This window comes from Amblyomma maculatum, chromosome 5, assembly GCF_055883805.1.
Source record: "Amblyomma maculatum isolate TAMU_Amacu chromosome 5, ASM5588380v1, whole genome shotgun sequence".
NCBI lineage: Eukaryota > Metazoa > Arthropoda > Arachnida > Ixodida > Ixodidae > Amblyomma > Amblyomma maculatum.
Window position 1 is genome coordinate 47,171,174 of NC_139348.1, and position 13,175 is coordinate 47,184,348.

The window sequence follows — 13,175 nt, forward strand, 5'->3', positions numbered from 1 at the left end:
GCGCCGAATATACAATTTGATAATTTGAATAGTTCTTGTATTGGCTTCATTAAACTACTTTTTGACGGTGACGTGACGAGCGAGCTTGACGCACCACCATCCCCCTTCTCCACATGCTTTTAAGGTCAAAAGTCATTACAAGATTGTGTGGAATACCGTCCTCGTTTTCCCTCGGGAGGTACCTGATGTCGAAGGGCTGAAGCGGAAAACCCCTCAAAAGTCCATCGCATGACGTGCCAGAAAAAAAAAAATCAGTGTCCAAGCAGTCCAAGAAAACATGCTCAATGATTTCGTTCTTTTTACACAGAAAAAAAGTGAATACCTGAGCGCATATAATCCCTTGCAACCAAACTTTGCGCTTTAAAGTTCCGCTGTGTGTTTTAGACGCCTTAGAAATGTCGAACATTTATCCTTTAGACCTTTTTTGTTCATGCGGAATATAGGTGGCGTAAACGGGAAAGCTTCATAGATAATCACCTTCAACGTAACCTAACCTTCATACATAAGCAGTAGGCGAGATATATTTTATCCTTTTATCAGTGCACAATACCCTCGCGAGGTAGCAAGAAGGACTCCTTGAAAAACCTTAGTTCTTAGTATTTTAGACCACGAAAGGTGTCTTTCTGTACAGTGGGCTCTTTATTCCGCTCAGGCGCATTCTCGCAGCTTCCCTCACGCACTTTTTTTTAGGCTTCACGTGCTTGCAGTGGCCTCGTTTTTGTTTGTTGCGCATGATTGCATTAATGCGCCTCGTTGGCTCACAGCGTGCACATAATGTCCGCACGTATGCCCGTGCCAGTTCTTTACCATCGTCGTTGCTTGCATTCCTCAGACCCAACTCCCCTGGAACACGTGACAAAAACGGATAGTAAAAAATAAAAGAGAAGTGTTCTATGTCGTTCATGCTACGTCATCGCTGCTGGCGTGTGGGCGCTTAGAAGTGATACGATGATATGACTGCACAAGCTTTCTTTAGCGACAATCTTCTTACTCTGGTACTCCTTGTGTATGCATGGGGTCAGAGCTTGGAGCAACAAGTATGCATTCCTGCATTGGGTTAATCTAGGGGTAGCGCTGAGAACACAATTTGTCTACAGAGGTTGACTTGCGAAGTGATTGCTTGGTAAAGGACAGCGTGCGATAAATTTGTGGTGACGTCGGTAGGCGTATCACTGATGCCACTCCTAGCACAATGCCGAAGGACCGAATGGCACGCCACTGAAATTAGTCTGACATAACTAAATGTGGACGCGACAAGTTTGGTAAACACGCTTGGGAAGTTTAATTGAATGGTTGGATGTCACCGTACCTCAATGAGATGCGTCATGGAAACATATCTCAATGGCAATTTCAAACACTTAATCCGTCCCCAAGGCTGCCATGCTATGAGTGGATAGGTGTTTTGGGCCGCAGTTATGTCGCAATGCTAATAAAAATGGTAATAAATTTTGTTAGCTGCGTGAAATTCTGTGCGCAAATTTTTTACTGTTTTCTGTGCGGTACGCCGCTCGCATAGCAATGAGAACGGATTTGAAATTAACAGTGATTACATAGAACAAGAGAGGCTTTGCAGTTACAAACGGACCGTCGCTGATGAGTTTAATGTCACAGGAGTTAATTAGCGACTCGCTTGTTTATACTGGCGCAATAACGTACTTTGTCTTTTGATTGACATGACGTCTTATTTTATTACTTCGCACAAGTTGTTGTTGCTCCCAGGAGATGATACTGTCGTAGACATTGTCTTTATTAACGAGCAGCTGTAGATTTAAGGATGGATTTGAATGTAAATTTATGAACAGTTTATCGGACAGATGTTTGTTAAATTTAGCCTCTACACCGCGTTTGTGACACTCATAAATACCTCAACTTTCAACTTCTTCACAATCTAATGATTCATCATTACAGGCACAAATTGGTATAGGATCATGTACAGCCACAATATGAGGCTGCAGCCCCTACTAAATTCATTCCTAACCCTTCTCGCAGAACCCGACTCACTAGCTCCGCGATATTATTTTATAGCCTGCTTCTAACCTTTTTATAAAAGTGACCACTGGACTTGGTTTATAGCGCGGTCAGACAAGCACCAGGAAGAAACGAAGTGACAGGACAATGTCTTCCTTCCTGTGCTCATGTTTCTGTATTAAATCCCAAGTCTAGAAGACTAGCCCGCGAACACATTCTCGCAATCACCTACAAATAATGGAATACTTTTGAGATACTTTACCTAGTTTGCCTAATCAAGTTTGCGAATGTTTTGCTTGTTCTCTTACTTTCTGAAACACTGTTCTCCCATTTATTGCATCAACTCCTGCCGTATCTCTTATCAAAGACAGCAGTATTTGTAAATAAAGAGAAAAAATATTTAGTGAACTTACCTGGTTTTCCACTTGGAGTCTGTGTCGTTCGATGCCACGCTAGAAACGTGGTCAACTTCGCGCCGTAGCACGTACTTGTCGCCATCTGGTTGAGAGGCTATAACACCGAGGGAGAGCTCTTCCGTCTCTCCGCTGGCCGTCTTGGCCTTCAGTACGAGTGCCAAATCAGGACCCGCTAAATTGGCGTTGGTGACCTTGAAGGTGTAGCTGATGGTTAGCGACCCCAGCGAAAAGTCCGCCCCGAACAACCTGTCGGATAAGAATTTTGTAGAAAGCCCCTCTTGCGCTGCAACTATGTTGAGCGTCATGACAATCGTCTTAAAGCAGCGTACTTAAGAGCGCAGGAAGAAGAGGGAAATTTAAAATAAACATTTTCGCCCCAAAGAGACCCGTTTCTCACCACCTCCTGAATCCGAGCTTACTTCACTGGAATGGCCTATTTTATTGCTGAGGAGCACAGGCGCAAAATACTCGCACCTTGTAACTTTAAGACAAATCGCCCCGTGGAATTCGCCTCTAGTTAGAAAAAGACTTTTTTATTTTATTTGTTGGTTGCCAAAAGATGAATGATGTCTGTGGCAATGGACGTAATCGACGTAAGATAAAGACTTGCGCGCCTACATCCAGCCATGCTGACCTGACGTTCCCAAGTTTGTAAGGCGACCTCGAATAGACAGACCCTCTTACAGAAATCGGTAAGAGGGAAACCACAGTATATTCCAGTGACTGCCGAATTAAATTCTAAGGTAGGCAAGAAGGAGGCTGTAGACCAGGCACTGGATGATTATTGCATACGCTGTAGGTATAGCAGGTGGGATTATATTAGTACACTTCGCGGAATGAAATTTATGACTCATGGCTTTTCAGACAAAATGGACAGCTGTAAGTGTAGCTAAAGATTGTAATCGGAGAGCAAAAAATAAAACAAAACTTCATATTGTGCGCTCCCTCTAGCACAGTGCAGGATGCCGATGGGTTCAAAACACACACACACCATTATATGCAACATACACATAAAGCAAACGCGTATGAAACAAACATGCGATTAAGTGGCCGTAAATAGACGACAGCTCGGATCAGGCTACACTTGATCAACAAAGGAAAGTAACTAGTCAGACACAAGCCCAACAACAAATCGGTGGTAAGAGAGAAAGCAGACGAAAAATGATGCTACTGCTGTACAGACAAGTCTTCACGAAATGAACTATGATTTCAAGAAAAAAAGAGTACGCAATAAAATGGTGGGTCGTTTAAGAATTGCGTGAGCCTAGACATGCGAGTGAAAACACTGTTAAGCATAGTTTAGCATGGTTGTACAGTCTTTGCCAAAAGTGGGGAGCCCAGGGGGTCTGCTTTTAAGCCACTTCGTGCGGCTTCTAATAAAGTTCCAGTGTTGCGAATGTCTTGATAGCAAGAAGATTTTTCGTACTAACCTTGCCTATGGAAAGGGCCTCCGCCAATATGAAACCAGCATCACTACACGGCTACGAAGCAGGCCCCCCCGGGCTTTACACCTTTTACAAAGGCTGTAGTACATGGTTTGACTGTTCTAATTAGGGGACGCTCAAGCTTCGCTTGAACAGTAGACGAGAAAGCGCTTTAAACACAGTTTCTTGATGCGCTTATTTTGTTCAAATTTGTTTTTGGGGAAAAGAAGGCACAGTATATGCCTCACTTTGCGGCCGGCACATGCACTCAATAAGGTCATGTGGACACAGGAAGGTGAAATCCGAAATTGCACAAGTAGTAGTAAGCTTACGCACTAAAGGTAACTAGTAGGATTGCTGAACAGATGTGCTAGTGCTCTCAAAATAAAACGGAGCACGGACCTGTGGAAAAATTTTCTATCCTTCGTCCGGGCTGCTGATGAGGCGAACACCAAGAGTGTCAAGGTGAACGTCCGGATGTCGCACATGTACCCAATTAAGCTATACACATGCGCATCAGCTTGAAAGGCGCGCTAAGAAACGGAAATCTGCTTCGTTCGTGTGCTCCGTTTTATTTTGAGGGCACTAGTACGCTCTGCCTGGAGTCTCTCAAAACACAATGGAGGGGATAGAACTGGTATAATTATCAAAGTAAATATGTGCAATGAGATCGCCACGAGTAAGTATGATAAAGGTCAGTGTTGACGAAGTTCTAAACAGCGGATGTAGTCAGAAATAGTCAAGAGGAAGCAAGGCATAGGCAGAAAACTGAAGTGGGTGCTTAAGAGACAATGACTGCAATAGCAACAGAATACGAAGAAGATAGGTAATACAGCTGAAGAAATCTACACAGGTCTGTACAATATAAGAAGTTGGTGTAGTACTCAGCTTTCCAACGGAGGACAGAACTACCATGTGGTCCGATAGTGGGTTCGGATTCTACCTCAGGCACGTGATTGTTTCTTCTACATTTAGAATGAACTTTCTCTACGATTAGAAAACAATTTCATATTGACCAATACCAATAACTCTTCTATGCTATCCCTGGTGACAGCGTGTGTTAGATATCGTGGAATCTCATAACTAGCCTCTTATTTCCCAGCATTTGTTTGATAGTTACAATAACGAGGACGTCCAATATGGGGCTCTTGATGTCATATGTAGCGTAAGAAGGTCATCTGGTAGCTCCAATTCTTCCTCGATGGATCCCTTCCCCCTTTGCCCTCGTGATGAAAAAGCATGTTCCACGACCGCCGCTGCGGGGAGTGCGGCGCTAGTGAACATTTTCAAGAATAAGTTGTAATAAATACATAAGGAAGAGGCAAATTGAACAGCCTTCGAAGAACTAATTTTGTAAAGCACCACGAGCAAAATTTGTAGGTTGTGGGCAGGAATTCCAGCGCCATATATGACTAGGTTTTTTTTTTTTCATTTTTATATTTCTTGATCTCCCCGATTTTCTTATAATTTTGCATTATAGAAATCCAAAATAAAAAAGATTTTCCCTATGCTTTTCTTGGTGTCAGTTGCTTATGGCTCGCTACGCGTTTGTTTCTTAATCAGGCCTAATTCCCCTACATTAGTCGACAACTTTCAGCATACTATGTTGTCGTTTTTAACGGGAATGAGTGGAACGTATAAGGGAATTTTTATGTTTAGGAGTACGTTCTTGTGGCCTGAGCCATTACGACTGGGCTAAGACTTCCACCAAAGCCGCAGGAGTCGAAACGTACGCCTAAAAGAACACCAGCAAGGGCTGTAAGCTTTCAACAGTGGCCACTGCTGAGCAACAGTCAACCCAGCCGAACTTTGCACCTCTGCGAACACTGAACTTCGTGAAACGAACTAACATTATTTCAATGTCACTATGCTACACAAAGGTGCGGAAAAGTCAAATTCTTTAGTGCCCTCGGATTGTTTAGTCATTCAGCCTGTGTGACCTACCGAACCGATCCTGTGAATATTACACAATTAAAGTTTTTTCTTGATTGCCATACTCTTTTTCTATTTTTCCCCGACACAGTTGATATGAGGAATGAACTTGATGGTTCGTTAAACAAGTATTTTAAACAAGTGCATACTCGTGTATTGGGATTTTTGAAAACAATTTTATATGACCCCTGCTACAATGTCTTAAACGAAAAAGAGAAGTATCTGTAAATATAAATAGAAATTCAATGCAGCTTTCACTGTACTACGATTCAGTGAGAGCCCGCCTAATTTTTGCAGATCTTGGCTCATTTGGGGAGCCGAGGGGCACCCAAGTATGCACAGCCTAAGACGAGACTGACTGAAAGAACTGTGTGACTTCTATTGGAGGTCCGTTAATATAATTATAAGCGGAATCTATAACGGGAATGTACCCTGCTTTAGACGTAGCGAAGGTCGTCTTGCAAGCTTTTACCTCCCCGATACGTGACACGGATATATCCAATGAGTTATCTGCAATGCTGCATACCACACGTCTATGCAAGCATCATGGCAGTGTCACCTGAAATAGGGCAACATGTCGGTATGCTCCTCGTTAGATTGGAAAAGCAGACGAAGGCAGCCGCCTCCGTCGTACGCGTCCAGGATGTAAACCGTGGCCGAACCGCGGCCCCTGCACAGCCGCTCTCCCTGGTCCCAAGGTTGCAGCTGCTGCTTCAACAGGTTGAACCACGGTTGCAGAAGCACCTTCTGCGTAGGTATTTCGGGACGAATGCATTTTACTGAGGGAGACTCGAACTTAAACTTTCCCTACGATACTCTGAACTTGACATAAGGAAAAGTCCCCGAGCCTATTGGATATAGGAAATGCATGCAAATCTGTATATTTACCGTATTTTTTCTATCGTTTCCACGACCGATGTTTCCCGCACAAAATGCGTACAGTATGTTTGCTACGTATTTTGAATATTTTGATATATATTGTTAGTATCACCCGTATCGACGTCTTACTTTTCAATACCAATTGCACGAGAAACATGTTTACGGAATCTCTATAAGGAATGTGCCCATTGGCCCTGCCTCATGCGTCTAGCGTATATGCACAGTCACCTGTCACGCCCTCTACCATAAGAACTACGTCCTTTAGGCGTCATGTCAGATATTTGGGTTGCGAAATCCTTACTGAGCAAACCCTTTTAATTTGACGCAAAAAAGTTCGACCATCGCGCCCTGAAAATATTACAGTTCTCCCTCCTCCACGCTTTTTTACAACGAACGGCCAAAGCGTCTTACCTGAAGACGCGTTACATGCCCAGTGTGACTGAAAGGTCAACCATCACACACTGAAAATATTGTAACGTGGATACACGCACACAGAGAATGGATGTATTAACAAATATTTACAACGGGCTAGCTGACCCCAGACGAACAACAAGAGGCCAGCCGCGCCCAGCACGAACCACCCACACTTCGTCGTCCTCGCGTTCCCCACATTCCACCCGCAACCACAGCACTTTGTCCTAGTCGTCCCGTGACAATATTAAAGCACCCCTTTCTCCAGGTTATACGACAAATGGCTACAATAGCTTTTAGCTGATGACGTCATTAGATGCCTAGGGGGACTGCTACATTTCAGAAAGGCCTCTCTGCAGCCGCTGTGGAATAATTTCATTCACCGCTGCTTTCCAGAACTCGGCTCTTGGTATGACACCTTGCTTCGTAGTCATTGCTTGATCGACACTCGCAATGAAACATAAAAAATGAAAGACCTTGCCCGGTTCTTTTGAGAACAGCCTGCTGCCGAACCCCTGGCAGAAGGTTGTGCAGATGGGAGGTGCTGTGAAACGAATGTTGGGGCAGACGTCGTCCGGGAAGTCCCACAGCCTGCGTACGGTGATTGGTGCGACGCGAGGTCGGTACAAAAGAAAAAATAACCTAGTAGCAACTGCTATACTTCATGTTTAGCAACGAATATTCCAGCCAGATGGCATGTTCAATGATATAGGGAGCCATTTTCATAGACCGGTGCAAAAAAAAAGCTATGGTTTAAGTCTGGTTAAACCTGGATGGAAGCGGAAGGTTCATGTGCCTGCTACATTATTCCCCAATCACGCCCTACCAGTGTAAGGTGCTACATTATTGGAGACACTTAAGCTCAGCCTTAAAGGGTATGCTGCTAGACCGTAAGCTGCCAGCCCACATATGAAGTCCCGCTTTAACAAAGCCGCATGAACGTGCTTGTGTGTCCTAGGGGTAACGCGAATGCAAAGCGTTTTGGCAGGCTGATTATCATATCATCCTCATATATGAAAGGAGCGACATCAACTGGCAGCTCCTGGCCGTGGCATAGGAGTAAAGTGAATCCAAATGTCATGGCAGGCTGAAAGAAGAGGCACGAGTTAGCAATCTTTCAGGCACCCACCGACACTGACGTTGAAGGCTCAGGTTGGTGTACGTATTGAAGCTACCGCCTAGAAACGAACAGGGAGAATTGCGGCTCCCACTAGCGTCGAATTCTATCTTTCTATATGTCCTTTTTATGAAAAGGGAAATTTCTTTCGAGAGAAAGGCAAGATGGCAGACTCTTGAAAACACGCTTTCTTTGTTTTCTGTAGGGACATTTAAAAACTTCGGAAACTGCATGATGGGCTTTCTTCAATAAGCCATATAGGAAAACTTCAAAGTCACCCTTTTCTGTCAGAGGGAACGACACAAAGCGGCTGTTCAGCTAGGAGAACATAATTCATTTCACACATTGCTTTTTGAAGGACGAGTCTTACAGTGGTTATTGTTCACCTCTTTCGGACAAGGACTCGGTTGTGGCTAAACACCGAGATCAGTTGACCCCATGATTTCTTCAGTGAGAAAGCTCATCATGCAGTTGCCGAAGTTTTTGAATATGAAGGCAATGTTTCACTTCCCAAGCTTAAGGATCAAGCTAAAAAACGTTGTCTCAAGCTCAATCTCTGCTAAGTAGCCAATAGGATTGACAGTAGTAAGTTGCTCTTTCTAGAAGTGTTTTTCAGCGCGAAAACGCATAAGGTTGAGGCGTACCCTTGAGGGTTATCATTTCAGATCAGGGCACCTGGCAAAAAAAAAAAAAAAATCTATCGGTGCATTTCTAAAAGTGAAATTCCATATGATGACTATAAATGTCCCTTTTCTAGTATGTAGTTAAGTGGAAGTGGTAAATGTTGCGAAGTCACTTTCAGACAAAAGGCTTCTTGGCTTCTATATTGATGAGAAGGATTTATATTACTCCCTGCCTCATGACAAGCTGCTTACTGTGGTAAAGGATTCCATTAATCATTTCGGCGCCATGCCTTTCCAAAACGAATCCGGAGTATCCGTCAAGAACTTTTTAGAACTGTTACTCTATTATCTCAGCTCCACATTCATAGATTGGCAAGGCGTTGCTGACATTCAGGAACAGGGAATATGCATTGGGTCTTGTTTGGCTCACGTACTTGGCACATCTTAACAGGATCCCCTAGGTTCCCCTTACCAGCCTTAAGAGGTTAAAATCTTTAGATTTGTTGACGATTTTCTTTTTCTTGTCGATTGTACGACATCGTGATTAGAGCAGGTGGCTTCGGGTGTTGTATCCACTGTACAATGCTATTTTCGCCGCTCCAACAGACTAACAAAATGCCCACTGAACATAGGTCGGCGCACTCACTCATGAGTGCACTCATATCGCCTCACTCGCACTCACACTCACGCCGTGAGTGTGAGTGTGAGTGAGTGGACACGTATGAGAGCGGTCGTGAGTGTGAGTGGGAGTGAGTGGTCATGAATGGCAGCTGCCATGAGTGTGAGTGCGAGTGAGTGGCCGCGAATGGGAGCGGCCATGATCGTGTGAGTGCGAGTGAGTGGCCACAAATTGAAGCGGCGATGAGTGTGAGTGGGAGTGAGGGGATGTGGGCGGTAGTGGACGTGAGTGTGAGTGCGAGTGAGTGGCCACAAATTGGAGCGGCGGTGAGTGTGAATGGGAATGAGTGGATGTGGGCGGTAGCGGACGTGAGTGTGAGTGGATGCAAACGGGAGTGGACGTGAGTTTGAGTGGAGGTGAGTGCGAGTGAGTGGTTGTGAGCGAGAGTGGACGTGAGTGCTAGTGAGTGGTTGTGAGTGAGAGTAGATGTGAGTGTGAGTGGACATCATTGGATAAGTGTCAGAATAGAAATAGCACAAGAAACGGTGTGCAATATCAATATGATCGGGTCGGAATTCTTCTCTTCCCAGACATCCAGGTACAGAAAATCATCAACCCGGATTCCTTTATTTTTCCTCAGCAGGAAATAATTTCCTTTCAGGCATTTTTATCAAATTACCACGCAGATAGTAAATTCTCAACACTGCACAGCCACAAGGATCAGCAAATTTTTATTACCGAACAGCCAAACTGATCGTGATGAAAGGAAAGCCTCAGCCCATTAACCAATAGTTCATTGAGAAAACTTGTCTTTGTCAACCCAAGTACGTCCACCATTAGCTGATGCTATGTGCGCTCCTCACTTCAGGAGCAGGGACCAGCGTTAAAATGGAGAACACTTAGACTTGAAAGAAATATCCGAATGCACAGGCTGTGACTGCTGATCCAGAAAGCAGGGTTACTGGCCGTGACAACCTGAAAAGAGTCTTTTAGAAAGAATGCAAGCAAAGCAATCACGAAGGTGAAAAGTAAATGGCACCAAGAAAAGAAAAAAAAAGCACAGAAAATATGAAAAGTAAGACAAATCCATTTGCGCTAGCACTGCCGACATTACAGATGTGGTCAGGGAATACGTAATAGTTTTAATGGGTAGTGTGCTCTGCGTTTCAAGCATGCGTCTGCCGAGGATGAATTGTAGCCATTTAGAGAAGCTAGATATTTTCGAAGTGCAGCGACAGCGCGCGCTATGATGAGCCAGCTAGTGCGCAGTCAAATTAGCATTCTTTTTACTGCAAAGTTTTCATCAAAAAAGAGCATGTTCAGAAATCCACATTTCGGCTGTTTTCTTCAAACTGGATGAGTTTCGTCTTTTGGGGCGTAAAATAAATACCACAATGTACAAAAAATGCAAATGTGACTACGTTCTCGTGCCATGTTTTGACCTTCAAACTCCCCATAACTTTAAGGAGGTCGTTAACGAAACCAAAGAAAGCAGGCCACCGGTCATATTGATGGCCTGACCGTTTTGTTATGATCAAGATAGGGCAAAAGCTTGCAACCACACCACCGCCCCTTCGCGCTACAGAATATATTACTGCTGTCCAAATTGCGCGTATGTTGTACAGTCATGATTCTATAGCAAAATTAGATGCCTGCGCTGATATCCGAACCAATAGTGTGACCTCTTTATTCACTGTGCAACCTTATGCCACTGAACGCTTTCTAGGTTAAGTTAACGCTGCAACTCAGGAGCGCTCAGTCACTTGCAAATTTTAAATTTTGCAGGCCGGCTTAATCGTTAAGAGGGAACACGCGAATGTTACTAAAGAGTATAATTATCGCTAAGTAGTCAGTGAAATGGCCCCAAAAATAAAACCGACTTCCTGGCTTGGTCAAGGCGACTGCTTACAACCCTGCACTTGTTAACGCATTGTCAACCATGTATCACAGAGCCATAGAGGTCAGCCTAAATTAAATATGTAACTTTGTACCTACAAAATCAAACAAAATGTGATGAACCTGCTTACCTAAAGGTGGCATCAAATAAGTCCGCTTGAATTCTTGCATATCACTTGTCTCATCAATGCCGGCATCCGAAGAATTTGCTTCTGATGTGTCGTGCTGCCGACGAAGTCGTAATCAATTTTCAGGTCAGCCGTCAGCAGGACTTCGATTTCGCGGGCTTGAAATGGCCTTGCCAACTAGACTGTGTACGCCTGTAGCAGGATCTTCCGTGAATATGGCCGAGTTGAGTTTCCCCTTCATGTGGCGATGCGAGGAACACTTGATGATGAAATCGAGGTTTCTTCATGGATTGGTGGTTCGGACTCGCAAACATTCACATCACTCGGCGGCAGAAAAAAAAAGAAAGGTTAACTATTCATTCACGCATAAATAAAACAAGCAGAAACAAGCAAGGAGAAAACTATTTACATGACTGACCGGTTGATGAGACAAAATCAGCCCTGGTTTCAACCAGAGCGCTTACTTTTAAGCCCTCTGTATCCGCCCTTGGTGGGGACGGCTTCAAAAAGGCAACACTTCTCACCAATCGACGATTAGGGAAAGGAAGATAAAGTTTCCGTCAGCTAATCAAAGACTGGGGAAAGGATGTTAATCAAAAACTTGGGAAAGGAGAGGTCCCAAGCAAACTTACAAACAGCATTGACGTCACTGCATTCCGAACCTCTGCTTTCCCCTACGTTTTCTTTTCCACACACGTGCATAGACCAACGTATGCAGCAGGAGCAATCGCTGAAGGCTCTTGGTAAAAAAAAAAAAAAAAGAAGAAGAAAGTTGTCTCTGAGAGTGCTCGCACCTGCAGCCCAAACGACCATTGGCGCCTCATCGCCCAGTGGTCAGCCACTGTACAGGTACCTGCTTGCGCACAATAGCCCTAAAAAAAAAAAGTGCACTGGCCACAGAAATGACATTCAACCCTGTGAACACTGCCTGAAGTTGGGCGCTGGAAAGACGTTTCTGGTAGGAATGCAAGACGAGGGGGGAACGAGCGCTCTGCAGCACAGACGAGCCTCCGTCGTGCGTCCGCGGTCCCACCAATTTGGTAATCCCCGTGACAGGTGCACCTGATTGCTACCTCGCGCCAACCACGGGAGACCAAATACCGCATCCGAAAGTTCAGCGAACTTCACAGCTATAATAAAAAAATTCACCACGCAGTTATGTGCGGAAGAGGGAACCCAACTCACAGGGCAGAAAGGCATAATGCCTCTCTGTTAACTTGCCGTTTTCTGTTTCCAACCGCTTAAATTTGTCGAACAGAATATATATTTTTTGGTTATACTGACATTCACACAACCGAAAAAGACGCAATTATCAGAGTGCAAATATGTCAAAAAACAGAACATTGTTTCTCCCAACATTAGATTATAACACCTGACGGAAAAACTAATGGGTTCTATGATCACCGGTTGTAAGGTAGTCCGTTGCCGGTTGCCTCGCTATAGTTCCTCACGCCTTGATATTACTGAAATTACCATGTGTCTGGTGCATATGTTGCTGGACCAGATTGTATTTCCCAGTCATTAAGAAGCCAAGAAATTGTGAAATGAAATCGAACTTCACCGAATGCAAGAGGTCAAGCAAAAAACTAGCCTTTAGTTCTGACGTTCATCACGTCCAACATTCTGATAAGGACTGCACAGAGATCGAGAGTTATAATATTTTGTGCTCGTCACCGTCTATTTAGTTTTTAGATTTTATCGACGCATGAACAAACCAGCCTAACGAATGCATGAATGTACAGTAAGGCGTATCGATCACCCG

General features: G+C 44.2%; 1 protein-coding gene across 1 annotated transcript in view; it reads right to left on the bottom strand.

The window, feature by feature from the left end:
- Nucleotides 1-803: 803 nt before the first annotated feature.
- LOC146188248 (cytosolic endo-beta-N-acetylglucosaminidase-like) overlaps nt 804-13,175 on the bottom strand; it is a 71,752-nt gene continuing 59,380 nt past the window's right edge. The window contains exons 6-9 of the mRNA XM_084605010.1: nt 7,507-7,621; nt 6,300-6,487; nt 2,382-2,630; nt 804-843 (exon numbers count right to left, since the gene is read on the bottom strand). Of these exons, the coding sequence (XP_084461136.1) occupies nt 804-843; nt 2,382-2,630; nt 6,300-6,487; nt 7,507-7,621 (592 nt within the window). The remainder of the gene's footprint in view (nt 844-2,381; nt 2,631-6,299; nt 6,488-7,506; nt 7,622-13,175) is intronic.